The 13,931-nt window shown below is 55.3% G+C and overlaps 1 protein-coding gene across 3 annotated transcripts; it reads left to right on the top strand.

Annotated features, from left to right (window-relative positions):
* The first annotated feature begins 1,880 nt into the window (after positions 1-1,880).
* Positions 1,881-12,163, top strand: CCDC124 (coiled-coil domain containing 124). 3 transcript variants are annotated; one of them, XM_059918120.1, is made up of 5 exons: positions 1,881-1,952; positions 6,875-7,044; positions 10,743-10,932; positions 11,480-11,594; positions 11,713-12,163. In XM_059918120.1, exons 2-5 carry the CDS (start codon positions 6,886-6,888, stop codon positions 11,918-11,920), a joined length of 672 nt encoding a protein of 223 aa, XP_059774103.1. In that variant the 5' UTR covers positions 1,881-1,952; positions 6,875-6,885; the 3' UTR covers positions 11,921-12,163. The 3 variants fall into 3 exon arrangements, with proteins under 3 accessions (XP_059774103.1, XP_059774104.1, XP_059774102.1); XM_059918121.1 differs by lacking the exon at positions 1,881-1,952 and adding an exon at positions 2,054-2,225; XM_059918119.1 differs by lacking the exon at positions 1,881-1,952 and adding an exon at positions 3,987-4,082.
* The last annotated feature ends 1,768 nt before the right edge of the window (positions 12,164-13,931 follow it).

The raw sequence follows: 13,931 nt of genomic DNA, 5'->3' as shown, positions 1-13,931 counted from the left end.
AATATACAAATATATAATAGAGAAATAAAATTTATCATTGTATCAGATAAAACCGTGTGTGTCACATAAAATTTGCCTGCAGACTTCTATAGCCCACTCTCAACACGGGGCACATCTTCCAGCCAAGGTTAGGATCATAATTTTTGGTATGACTTCCTGACTGTGAGTCCCAGGAGACCAGGGACTGTGTCTGTCTCATTCACTGCTGCGCTCCCAGCACAGGCACAGAGTAGACCCTCAATACTTACTTGAGAATGTGAGCATCTAAGAGCTATAGAATGTCAGAACAATAGAAGTCAAGAGTTCTCAGAAATGGGAGCCATGCCCTGTGGCCTGGGAGGTGGCAGAAGTCTCCTTGTAGAAGACTTAACTTGTTCTGGAACGATTCACTTGACCTGCACCCCTCAGATATGTCAACAGACATAAGAGGCTCCCGCCCTCAGGAAGATGTGACAAGCCTGGCTCTTTTTTTAAATTAAAAAAAAAAAAATTTTTTTTTCTTTTTAAAGCCTGGTTCTTTACCAGTAGAAGCTTAACTAGGTGTTGCCTTTGGCACTTTCACCCCTCACCCCATACTGAACAACAATAAATGTTTATGCTGAGCTCCTTCTTCTTGGTGACAAATATTCCAGGTGAAGGGGTTCCATCCTCCAGACAACACAGCCATAGGGGAGACTGAAAATAAACAGGTAAACCAACAAAGCAAGTTGATGCTACGAAGGAAATAAAGAGGGCTGGGGGAGGGGCACCAACTATTGATCCTTGGGGAAGTCAGGGAGGTCTTTCTCAGGAAGGGATATTTGAGCCAAGGCCTGAAAGAAGTGAAGGAGTCGTCCGTGCGAAAAGCTGCGGGCAGAGGGAACAGCACAGGCAAATTCCCTGAGGCAGGGCTGTGTCTGGCAATTGGGAGAAAGGAGGCTGGTGTGGCTGGAGCTGAGAGTGGGGAAGAGGAGGGAGATGAGATGGGAAGGTGGGGTGAGTCCTGCAGGGCAGGGGGACCCACTCAAGGCTTGAGAGCAGGGGAGGTAAACGATCCGACTCAGTTGCCAGCAGTGTCACTGGGATTGCCTTTTGGAGTATGGACTCCGCGGTCAACCCGTCCTGCCTAAACTGCCCCTAAATCCATGCCCTGCTTCTCTCCGTACAGCCAGGCCCAGTATAATCATTCTCAGGCCCCTAGTACTACCATTTTTACAGATGAGGACACTGAGGCTTAGTAAGTGCAGAAAATCTAAAGTATAGGTGCCTAGGACAAACTGGTCCCCAAAACCTAATTGTTGAATAAAATAAAAGAGCAAGGTGTGTGCGGGGGTGGATAGCAATCCAGGAGGAGGGATTCTGAGTCCTTCGATTACACTTTGGTCAAATTCAACTTCTGGTCTCTCCGAGCCTGTTTCCCCACCTGGACAGCGCGGAGTGTTTTAACTTCTCTGTCCCTTTCTTCTGCTCCCTCCCACTTCAACTTCGCAGGAGGGAGGCAGAGAATGTGGACTAGGAGAGCGTCTTCAAACCACAAAGCGATGTTGAAGGGCCTGACTCTCCCTCAGGCGAAGCGCGTCTAACCACGCGCGGACCGCGGGTTCTGGCGCGCCCTGGCGGCCAAGCAACTCCTGACTGACGCCACCAGACCCACACGTGAAACCGAGGACTCCATTTTTCATCTGGGCAACGGCCATCTTGGTAGAGACAATAGTCCAGATTGTAGTTTCTGCTCTCCTCTCCTGACTAGATAACGTATGAAGTGAGCGCAAGGGATGAGGGTTTATAAAATATTCTCTTCTTTAAGACAAAAAGAAACGGCTAACGCCCTTGTCTTGGACTGGAGCAGCACCTCCTCTACCAAGATGGCGACGGAGCCGAGACGTAATCAGCACGCGCCCCCCTGGGGCTTAGCGCGCAAGCCCTGCGGTGACGGCACGGAGGTGCGACCGGGCCGGCGCCGGGGGAAGGAGGTAGGAGCGGCAGCGGCGCGGGCGGAGCCGGGGGGCGGGGGACGGGTGGGCCCAGTGGGGCTGCTGGGCCTGGGACCACCTCCCCGGGAGGGTTGGAGATGGGGTGCTCGGAGACGGAGGCGCTTTTGACCACCGTCTCCAGGGCTCCCGCAGGGGCTATGCCCATTTCCTGGAGCGGACGATTGAGACCCAGAGGGACAGCGTCGTGCTCGAGGCCACCTATCTCCGGTCCTGCTCCTGAGCAGCTTACAGGCCTGGGGGTGACAGAGCTGGGTACGGACGTCCCTGGCCTCTTGCAGTGGGATCAGGGCTGGGGAGAGGGACGACGGACTGGGGGAGCCTAGAAGGGGTAGCGGGAGGACTTCTTGGAGGAGGCAGCGTTGAGTTTCATCTTTTATTCTCTTTCTTACTTTCACATCCAATCAACCACGAAGGTCTTGATTCCCCCCTAAGTGTACCCACTACTTAGCCAAAGCCACTCCTTAGACCCCCTGTTTGAGCTCCATGCTTCTGTCTCAATCCTCTAGTTCACCTCCTTACCAACCCCAGAGGGCTCTGACTCTCTCCGCACCTTCCCATCACCCTGGAATACAAATCCCCTCTTCCCAGCCTGCCTCCCCCACACCCCTGGGGGCTTGGATCTCCCCACTCCCTTAAGTCTTTCCTTTGATGTCTCCTTCAGGAAGCCCTTTGACACCCTCTCCCCATCCCTCCCCAGGCTGGGTCAGAAGCCCCCTCCCGATTTCCTCAGCGTCCATATGGCCCCATCACAGCTCTGATCTGGAGTTACCACTCTTATTGTCTATCTCCCAACCAGCCTGGGAGTCCCATTCTGTCAGGAAGCCCATCAGCACTGCCTCTTTCCCCAGCATCCCACACATACTAGGTGTACAGTGCGTGTTTACTGAATGACAAAGTGTATGTGTGTGAGTGTTTATCAGAGGAGAGAAGCTGTCTGTATTAGGCTCTGGCTGCCATAACAAAATACCACCGACTGGGTGGCTTAAGCAACAGATTTATTTGCTCACAATTGTGGAGGCTGGGAAGTCTAAGATCAGGGTGCCAGCCAGTTTGGTTCCAGGTGCAGGCTTTCCTCCTGACTTGCAGATGCGCACCTCCTCACTGTGTCCTCACATGGTGGAGAGAGCAAGCTCTGGTGACTTTTTCTCTTCTTATAGGGACACTAGCTCTACTAGATTAGGGCCCCACTCTTAAGACCTTATTTAACATTTATCACCTCCTCACTGGCCCTCTCTTTTTTTTTTTTTTTTTTTTAAGGATAAGGTACCGTTTTTAAAAATTAGTTTATTTATATTTTGGCTGCATTGGGTCTTCGTTGCTGCGCGTGAGCTTTCTCTAGTTGTGGCGAGCGGGGGCTACTGTTTGTTGCGGTGCACGGGCTTCTCATTGCTGTGGCTTCTCTTGTTGTGGAGCACAGGCACTAGGCGCGCGGGCTTCAGTAGTTGTGGCACGCGGGCTCAGTAGTTGTGGCTCACAGGCTCTAGAGCACAGGCTCAGTAGCTGTGGTGCACAGGCTTAGTTGCTCCGCGGCATCTAAGAGGGATCTTCCCAGACCAGGGATCGAACCTGTATCCCCTGCATTGGCAGGCGGATTCTTAACCACCGCGCCACCAGGGAAGTCCCAGCCTTGTCTCTAAATACAGTCATATTGAGGGTTAGGGCTTCGACATATAAATTTTGGAGGGACATAAATATTCAGTCCTGGCCTGCAGAGGGGGTCAGAAAAGCCCTATCAGGCTTTGGGATGGAATTGGGGGTCTTAAGCAATACGAGGAGGAGGAGATGCTGGGGCTGAGTCTCTGTGAGTGGGTAGGTTTTCACAGGAGCAGGGGACAGAGGAGGGTGTATCAGGTGAAGGCATAGCAAGAGCAAAGGCTCAGAGGCTGGAGAGGGAAGTGAGTGGGAAGAGAAGTGAGAAGCTGAGTTTGGACACAACACAGAGTGTGAAGTAAATACTGAGGGAACCCTGGAAATAGATGCTTGTTCATTCATTTGCGCAAAACATTTTTTGAGCCCCTACTCTGCAGGGCACTGACTGAAGCAGTCCCAGCCCTGCCCTCATAGAGCTCCCAGCCTGGTGGGGAAGATGGACATTTGTCGAATAATCCTGTAAGTGAACATAGATAGCAACCTAAACAAGTACCTCAGAGAGAAGTTTATGGTCTGAGAGTCAGGGGGTGTGTCAGGGAAGGCTTCCTGGAGGTGGCAACACCTGAGCTGAGCCCTGAAGTTTAAATAGGAATTAACTGGGTAAAAAGAGGAGCAAAAGTGGTGGGCAGAGCAAGTGCAAGGGCCCTGAGGTGGGAACATGCTTTGTAGGCTTGAAAAAAGGCAAGGAGGTTGGTGTGGCTGCTGCTGAGAGAGTGAGGGGGAGATGGAGAGAGAGGTGGCATGTGGGGAGTTTCCTCACCTGACACTTAGACTGTGACCGCCACCCACTTCTTAGTGCTCTTCTGGGGAATCCAGGTGAGGTTTTCTGTTGGGTACATTGTAGATGCTCAGTAATGAATGCTTGATTCAGGGGGCCCAGGAGCAGCTGGGAGAAGTACAGGATCAGGCTGGCATATCCAGCCCCGCCGTGGCAGCTCTTGCATCCTGTGTAGGGAGGGACTGGAATCAACCCCACTTCTCAGATGAGGAAACTGAGGCTTAGGGGAGCATTTCAGCCACGATTGCAGAGCCAGGACTCAACGCTGAGTCTCCTGGGTCCATTAATCTCCCTTACTTTGCCCTGCTCTGCCCCATGGGATTCGCCCCCCAGTCTCAGCCTGGAGGAACTGCCTCTCTGTGTCACGTGAGGGGCACCAGTGGCCTCAGAGACCTGATCTGCATTGATGTTCCCTGAGAGGCCAGCTGGGACCCTGTGGTGGGGCAATGGTTAGGAGGACGAAGTTGGGACTGAGGGGCTGGGCCTCGGTTGGAATCCGGGCCCCTCCACTAACCCACTCTGTGGCCCTGAGCATGTCACTTACCCTCTCAAGGCCTCAGATTTTTCATCGGTAAAATGGGGAGAAAAGTACCTGGCCTTGCTACTGCCGGGGGATGACATAGTTTAGACTACATCAGTCAGTCAGCATTCCGGTTATTATTGCCTGGCTCCATCTGACTCCAAACCCCTGGCTTTGCCCATTGCACCATCGTAATTCCCTCAGCCCCTCGCCCACCCACATGACAGCGTAAATCAGAATGTGTTCATGCCCTGCTCAGAGCCGCCTAACAGTTCCCTGGTGCCCAGAGAATAAAATCCTTGCTCTTTCTCATCCCTTCTTGTCAGCCTCACACCCTCCCACTCACTCTCTTCCCTCCCCTTCCCCCTCGCTCACCCACACCGGATTCAGTTGCCTCCATGCAGCCTGTAGCGCATGGCCTCGTTCCTGCCACAGGGTCTTTGCACATCCTGTGCCCTCTGCCCAGAAGTCTCAACCCTTCATCCCCACCAAGCTGCCTCCAACCCATCCTTCAGGTCTCAGCTTGGCTGTCACCTGCCAGGGTTGTGAGAATTCACAAGACGCTATATGTAAAGCATTTAGCCCAGCGTGCATGACTGCTGCAAACAGGAGCTGATAGGGCTCAGAGATGGGAGCCCCCTCCCCCATAAGCCACACAGCTAGGAGGTTGGTGGTGGGGGGTTGCCTGGTGGTCCTGAGTCAGGATGGCCCTACATTCTTTCCCCTTCATTCTCGATGCTGGGCCTACTTCTCCAAGGTTCAGCAAGGGACTGAGCTGAAGATTCTTAGTGGGGAGAGGACAACCAGGAGTGAGGGACATCAGCCCATTTCCCAGATGAGGAAAACTGAGGCCCAGAGAGCTGAAGCCTTGCCCTGACTGCACAGTGCTTATGTCCTCAGTCAGTACTCTGGAGGTGGGGTGATCTTAATTTCTTGGCTTCCCTTCCTCACCTGAAAGGCAGGCTTTGGAGGTGAGACTCCAGGCTCAGCCCTGTGCAACTTAGCTAGGTACCTTGACTTACCCACCTTCAAAAGGGAATAAGGGCAGTCCCCGTGTTTAAGGCTTTGAGAGCATTCGATGTAGTTGGGCCATATAAAATGCTTAGTAAGGGACTGGGTGTGGGGAGGGTGGCACCTCCTATTTGGTGTCATCATTTCCCCAGCACCCAGTATGGGACTCACACAGACCAGGTGCCCACTGGACAGCAGCTTTACGATTGTTATAAAATCTCCTGGCTGTGCGAGCCTGGGCTGGATCACTGGGAACAGTTCATGGCAGCTGCTTACCCAGGGGGAGGGGGATTCGGCCTCAGGGCTGTGGGGCCGGGACACTGAGGCCTCATAGCCGGCAGAGTGGGAGGGTCCACACACAGACTGGCCCGTGGGGATCTAGAGCAACATGACTTGTAAGAGCTGAAAAGTAGAAACAACCCACGTGTCCATCATGGACAGATGGATAAACAAAATGTGGCCCATCCCTACAATGGAATATTATTCAGACATAAAAAGGAATGAAGCACTGACATGTTCAAACATGGATGAACCTCGAAAACATGATGCTGAGTGAAAGAAGTCCAGAATAGGCAAATCCATAGAGACAGAAATTAGATTAGTGGTTGCTGGGGGAGGGGAGGTGGGGAGGGACTGCTCATGGGGATGGGTCTCCTTTGTGGGTGATGGAAATGTTCTGGAACTAGATAGAGGTAATGGCTGCACAACATTGTGAATGTGCTAAATACCACTGAACTGTGCACTTTAAGATGGTTCATTTTGTATTATGTAAAATTCACCTCAGTAGATTTTTTTTTTAAAAGAGAGATGAATAAATCCAAAGCCCTTGTTTTATAGCCAGAGCTATTGAGGCCCCAAGGGGGTCGTAGCTGCACAGGTGTGAGTCTGGGGCTGCCGAGGGTGGATGCCCCAGAGTCACTGGTCCCTGCCCTCCACTCACAGCGTTCTGAGGGATGCCCAAGAAGTTCCAGGGCGAGAACACTAAATCGGCGGCGGCCCGGGCACGGAGGGCTGAGGCCAAGGCAGCAGCTGATGCCAGGAAGCAGAAGGAGTTGGAGGATGCCTACTGGAAGGATGAGGACAAACACGTCATGAGGAAGGAGCAGCGCAAGGTGGGTGCGCCCTGGGCTCTGCGCCCCACCCGTGGGCAAGGTGGCTGGGCAACACGGTAGAAGGTGGTGAGAAGCCCCTGGGTCTTTGGCCTGAAGGGTGAGGAGTCATTGGACATGGAGCAAGGGCAAGGAGGGAGACAGAAACAGAGGCAAAGGCTCGTGCAAAGGCCCTGGGGTGGCCAGGACTTGCCACATTTAGGGAACGGCAACCCCTCCACGAGCTTGTTTCTCTCCTTCGTGTGATGCCAGGGTTGGTCTAGACTGGCAGGACCTCACTCTGGAGCGATTCTGCACCCAGGGGACACTTGACAACATCTGGAGACATTCTTGGTTGTCACAACTGGCAGCTGGAGGGTGCTACTGGGCTGGTGCTACAGCTGGTGGGCAGAGGCCCAGGATACTGCTCAACACCTGGCAGCGCACAGGATGGCCCCACAGCAGAGTGAGCCAGCCCGGCTTCAGCAGTGCCGAGGCTGACACGTGCTGATAGATCCTGTTTCTGACCTGCTGACCTGGGGCCTGCAGGCATTTCCGGGTGTTTATAAAAACACAAAACAGGGCAAGGATGGTTGACTGTCTCCTGTGGGGCCGCAGCGCCACACACACAGTGGGTGCTTAATTGGTGTCTGGGAGTGGTTCAGGGCTGATGCTGACCCTCTTGGCCCAGTAGGTGGCACCAGAAACCATTCTTAGCCTCTTCTAGTCCCCTGGGCTGGTGGGAGGCTCCAGCTGGGACTGTTAAAGGTTCTGGAATAGCAGTGGTGACACACCATCGCTGCATGCCCAGTTCAGGGGGCGCCTGGGCACTTTTGTGAGTTTTTCCCATTGTCTTTCTGTGCAGGGCTGGATCCTGCCTTGTTTTTAGTTGGAATTGAATATCCCTGGTTGCCTCCCCTCAGCGCCCCCAATGTTGCACTGGGTCCATGGAGGTCTTTAAATTTTCTTTTTGACTGCCAACATTTTGACAATATAGGAAAGTTGAAAACCCAAAAGGAAAACTAATGTCTGCCAGGGATCCATTATCTAGACAGAAAAGCCAGAGACTTTTCCACAGTCCCAGAGGCAGCAGCCCAGCCCAGGGCCCCAGGAGCCCTCCCAGGCCTGCATCTTGGGCCTCGGTGTCATCCCCATCCTCTAAATGAGGAAACCAAGGCACAGACAAGGCAGGAAGTCCAGGTCACGGGGCTGTGAGGAGGGGCTGAAGCCAGGCTGGCGCTAGCTGAAGCCAGGGATCTGCCTTCTGGTTTGTGATGAGGTTTGACTAATAGCCTTGCAAGCGTCCATGCCCCAGGGGTGTGGCCCAGGGAGCGTTTGCCTGTCCACTCACCTGTGTAGCACACACCTGGAAGAATGCACAGGGCAGAGGTCCGACAGGCAATAGGGGCCAGACAGGCTCTCAAAGCTACTCGACCCTGTCGCTGTAGCACAAAGCCACCATGTGCAAATAGGCTAAAACTTTACCAAAACAGGTGGAGGGCCAGAGTTTGCCAACCCCTGCTCTCTAGAACATTCCCAGCCCCCATGCCCCTCCCAGGCAGTCCCCCCTCCTGAGTGTTTTACCTGGAGCTATTGATGGTTCTCCTTCCCCATGGGGTGGTTTTCTGGGTTTTGTTTATCCCTCTTTCTGCTGATGGGTGAGGGGGGCCCACAGTCTACACAGCATACCCGGTCCCTCTTTCTTTCCTTATGTGACAGCTGCTTTAAAAAGATACTGTTTTTATGAAAAAGAAACAAATCCACATTTGTTCCAAAACACTAAAAAAAACCCAGCACCTCCCGCCCATGTGACACCAAAGGCTCTTCTCACCCAATGCCATACCCTAAAGGCCATGTCCTCCATTAAATGGGATCGCACAGCCAGATTTCTGCCAGCCGCCAGGCATCAGCCTTGGGCTGGGCCGTAATTCATCGCCTCGCCCAGAGGTTGGCATTTCATTTCCATTTGTTCCATATTAAGCAACTCGGCAATGAGCACCTGACTCTCTGGGTTCCATCTCAATTATTTAGGAGGCTCATTTTTGATGGCTCCAGAATATTCCGTCCGCAGCCTCATCCTTCACCCATCACCAGATGCTGCCAATTGCTAATTGGCCTTTTTAAAAAACTGCGAGCGTCTTTTTCAGAAAAGTCTGCTGAATGTCAAAGTATAAACGCTCATGTTCACGCCTCAGTCCCATGTCCCTAGAGACTAATGGCCCCATTCTGCATGTCCTTCCTGAGATTGGAGCCTTCTGGAATTCATTCACTCATTCATCCAGCACACTTTTACTTAAGCACCTACTGTGTGCTGGGCCAGGGCCTGCCTCCTGCCTCAGGGACTAACCAGATAATCGGAAGACTAGAAAACAGGGATTTGTGGAACACAGGAAAGAGCCGTGTGGTAGAGCAGGACAGGGAGCTAGGAGCTCAGGATGAGCCAGAGTTAATCAGGAAAGGAGGCCGGCAGTGGTGCTCCAGCAGGGTAGAACAGCTAGTGCAAAGGCCGTGAGGCAAGGCCGTGCTGTGGACAGGGTGAACGTGGGCTGTACACGCACCATGCAGTGGTCGGGGAGCCTCAGGAGGACATTACTTCTGACCGATGGGGTAACTGAGACTCAGAGCACGATGGCGCTACCCCAGGCGTCTGACCACAGACATGGGATCCTAGCAGCTGTGCCCAAACAGCCTTGATCTTTAACCGCCACCATCCCTGCCGCCCCCCCCCCCCAACGGCTTCTTTCCTATCATGCAGGCAGGTTGGAGGTCAGAGGCCCAGTATGTGTCCTCAGGAACCCCTTTTCTGGGGCACTTAGCCCTGTCACGGGGGGTACTGCAGGCATAGGGACCGTCCCTGAGGCCTGGCGGGCAGATGGCAGAGTTGCAGGCAGTGAGTGGGCAGGTGGGAGTGCCTGCAGTGCAGGGCCCTTTGGGGGTGCTGGGCGGGAGGCGGCAGAATATTCCAAGCCTACGGCCGCACAGCCACACTGCACTACAAAGGAACCAGAGCCTCGCTCTGTCCCTGGAGCAGTGGAGGGGCAGCGGCCAAGGACAAGTCCTACAGGCCACATGTCCCCTCGACCAGCTGGCATCCGGGCCTCCCTGGGGAACCAAGGTGGGATCAGTCCCAGCCCCTGTGACGCTCAGCTGGGAACACTTCGATGGTGCCTCCCAAGGTCTCCTGGCTCATAAAGGCAGAAGCACTGTCCCAGCTGGCAAATGGGTCCAGACCCCAGTGGCTCCTGTCGCCTTTGGAATCCAGTACAAACCCCTCCCTATGCCCTTGAGGCTCCCCGTGGTACCACCTCTGCCTTCCCCACGTCTTTGTCCTCAACACTTCTCCTCCTCCCTCCAGCCACACCAGCCTCTGTGCTGTTCCTCTGTCATGCTAGGTGGTTCCTGCCTCAGGACCTTTGCACCCACCGTTCCCACCACTAAGGACTCTCCTCTTCCCCAGCTCTTTTCCTGGCTGGCTCCTCCTCCAGCCCAGGTATCACTTTTTCTTCAAGAGCCACCCACCCACTGCCTTGGCCAAGGTTTCCTGTTGTTCCCTAGTCATATAGGATCGGAGCCCCCAGGTAGGCTCATCGTGCTCCCATCCGTGTCCCCTGCGCCCATCACGGGGTCTAGCACACAGCAAGGCCTCCATCCACACTGGTTGAGATGCAAACTGGACCCCATGCCGGTGGGACGGGGTCCACTCCTGACTCCCAATCCCCCAGGAGGAGAAGGAGAAGCGGCGCCTGGAGCAGCTGGAGCGCAAGAAGGAGGCACAGCGGCTGCTGGAGGAGGAGGACTCGAGGCTTAAGGGCAGCAAGGCCCCGCGAGTGGCCACCTCCAGCAAGGTCACCCGTGCCCAGATTGAGGAGACGCTCCGCCGAGACCATCAGCACAAGGAAGCCCCGGACACAGGTGGGGGCCTCGGCCCACTCTGGAGCTGCCCTTTTACCTGATAAACAATAGGCAGTGGGCCTACCCCCTGGACTGAGTCCAGACCCCCCTCCTCACCTCCAGAGAAGCTGCCTGGGCTCTGCAAGGTGAAGGGTGGGTGGGCGGTGTCTCGGCAGGCCTGGCTCTGAGCACGGACGCCATAGGCACACACGTGTGTAATTACTCTGCACCTGACCCTGGCTTGTCTCCCCGGGGTCCCCACAGCTGATGTGGTGCGCCGAGGTGAGGAGACAGCAGCCACGTATGGAGGTGCCTCCTGAGTGGTGGGCTGCAGGGAAGTTAGTTTGGGGACTGGGCGGGCAGGACTGGCCCATCCCGAAGGCAGGACTGGGCGGGGAGCTCAAGTTGCGTTTCCATCCTCCCCCATCCTTCTCTGCCTGCCTGCCTCCCTCCCGTTCTCCCCTGCTTCTTCCCCTGTGGTGTCTCTCATCTCCATGGAACTCTGCGTCTCTGCTTATTTCTCTCTGTTTCTGGTATGTCTCTGTCCCCCGGCCGCTCCCGCCCCCAGCCGAGAAAGCCAAGAGCCACTTGGAAGTGCCGTTGGAGGAGAATGTGAACCGCCGCTTGCTGGAGGAGGGCAGCGTGGAGGCGCGCACCATCGAGGATGCCATCGCAGTGCTCAGGTACGGGGCAAGGCCTAGGTCTTTGGGGTGGGGCTTGGGGCCCGGAGGGGAGCTTGAGCCTCTGGGGGCGGGGCGGGCCACGCCCCAGCCCCCCCCTTGACGCCTGCGTCTTTACCAGCGTGGCGGAGGAGGCGGCAGACAGACACCCTGAGCGCAGAATGCGGGCGGCATTCACTGCCTTCGAGGAGGCGCAGCTGCCGCGGCTCAAGCAAGAAAACCCCAACATGCGGCTGTCACAGCTGAAGCAGATGCTCAAGAAGGAGTGGCTGCGTTCGCCGGACAACCCCATGAATCAGCGCGCCGTGCCCTTCAACACCCCCAAGTGAGCCTGGAACTGGGGGAGACGCCCCGTGGGCGGTCAGGGTCACGACCCCACACGCCCTTCCGCTGGGTCAGCTCCGAGGGTTACAGAGATGTCTGGGGGTCACGGCGCGTGCCCTGGGGGCTAGGAGGCATCACTGGCCACACCTCCCACCCGAGGGTCCCTGCTCCAGTGACACCCCTCGCCCTTCCCGCACGCGCCAGTGTCCTGGGGCTGAGTGCCCAATAAAGGCAGTCGTTGAGGCAGAGTGTGCACTTGAAGTCTACGTGATGGGGTGGGTGGTGGGAAAGAAGGGCTGGAATGAGGTGGAATGCACAGGCCACAGCCAGAGAAGGGGCCCCCAACCGCGCTCCTGTCCTAGCAGGCTAGCTGAGAGCTGTGCTCGGCTCCCGGCTGGGCCAGTTATCCAGTGAGAGACCTGTACCATCATCCCCGGAAGCCTTGCTGGGGGTAGCTCAGAGAGGTTGAGGCACTGGCTCCAGGTCACACAGCACTTCAGAGGCGGAACTAGAGGAGAGCTGGAGGCGAGTTGTTGGCACCCTGAGATTCTGGTTCAGAGTCAGCAGCCAGGTCACATACTGTGCTTGGGGTCAGGAGATGCAGGCTGCTCTGCTGTTATTCCAACACGGGAGGCATCTGGAATAACAGGGCAGGCTTCCTGGTGGAGGATTTCTTTAGAGCAGGCCTTAGTGGAAGATGAGTCAGTTTCCATCGCAGAGGCAGGGCACTGGACAGGCAAGGGCTTGGAGGCTGGAGTGAGCAGGTGGATCCGGGTAGAAAGGAGTATCCCATCGGAGGCCGAATATCTGGGAAGGGCTGGGTGAGAACTCAACTTGGTTCTGGCTTCCTAGAGCTTAGTTGGCCTCAGGGAGTCAGTAGAGAGGAAGGGTAGCTGGGAGATGGGCCCAAGTGTCTGGGGTGGGGTCCACGCATTTACCAGGCCACTGCTATGGGCTCCCATCCAAGTGACACCCTCCCTGCACTCACAAGCCTGCCCCTGTACCTCTGGCCCCTATCCCCCCTCACTCTCCACCAGGCCCCCAGCTCTGGCCCCACTATCTCCTTGTTCCCAACTTCTCCAGCACAGCAGACTTGTTCCCTCTCAGGCCTATGCCAAGAACTCTATTCTCCCAGGTGTCAAGTCTCAGATGCAGATCCTCACAGATGTCCCCAACTCTGTGGGGTCATGGCTGAGCCTAAGGGAGCCAGGCTCTGCCCAGAAGTAGGGAGGTAAAAGTCTTCATGGAGGGAGGGCCTTGAAGGATGGGAGTTCTCCACACAGACAAGGGACAGAAAAGGCTGAAGGGACCACACATGCAAAGGCCTGGAGGTCACAACTTCTGTTCGGGGGGGGAGGGCGCATTAATAATTGGGTACAGCTGAAGTGCAGTATGGCAGGTACCTGAAACAATGGTAGCTGACATAAAAAACTAACCAACATATATTGAGCACTGGCTTAGTTTGGGGATTTCCCCAGGAACCAACTCTGAGACAAGGACTAGGGGGCATGTGAGGGATCTAGGATGGACCCCAGGAAGACCCCGTGGGGGTTGAGGGAAGTGAGACAGACGGAAGGAGCCCTACAGGGGGTGCCAATGAGCTGAACCCTCACCAGGGAGGACTGTGAGAAAAATCCATTGTGAGATGCTGTGCGAAGCATCCACTGGATGCTGGGCCCTGGCCTAGCACATGGTAATGTCATTTCACTGAGCCCTGGGGACAGCCCTGTGTTATACTGATCTTCTTTCTGGATGGGAAAACTAAGTCATCTGCCTGTGTCACATAGCCAGGAAGCACCCAGACTGTTGGTGAGCCAGCGGGGTGGAGGTGGGGCCCGGAATTGGGGCTTGGGATGTCAGCTGAATAACGGGTGGAGGAGCCCAGATGGCTCCCCACAAGTGGAGCCATTTGAGCTCCCCCTCTTACCTCTGGGGGCCTTAGGCCAGGGCCTTAATGGGTCTGAGCCTGTTTCCGCCTATATAAAACAGGACTGAAACAGTATCTAACCCTAGGCC

The sequence above is a fragment of the Balaenoptera ricei genome, chromosome 3 (genome assembly GCF_028023285.1).
Source record: "Balaenoptera ricei isolate mBalRic1 chromosome 3, mBalRic1.hap2, whole genome shotgun sequence".
In the NCBI taxonomy this organism is placed as follows: Eukaryota; Metazoa; Chordata; class Mammalia; order Artiodactyla; family Balaenopteridae; genus Balaenoptera; species Balaenoptera ricei.
Note: the sequence above shows the minus strand (reverse complement) of the source record. Positions and strands in the feature narration are given on the sequence as shown.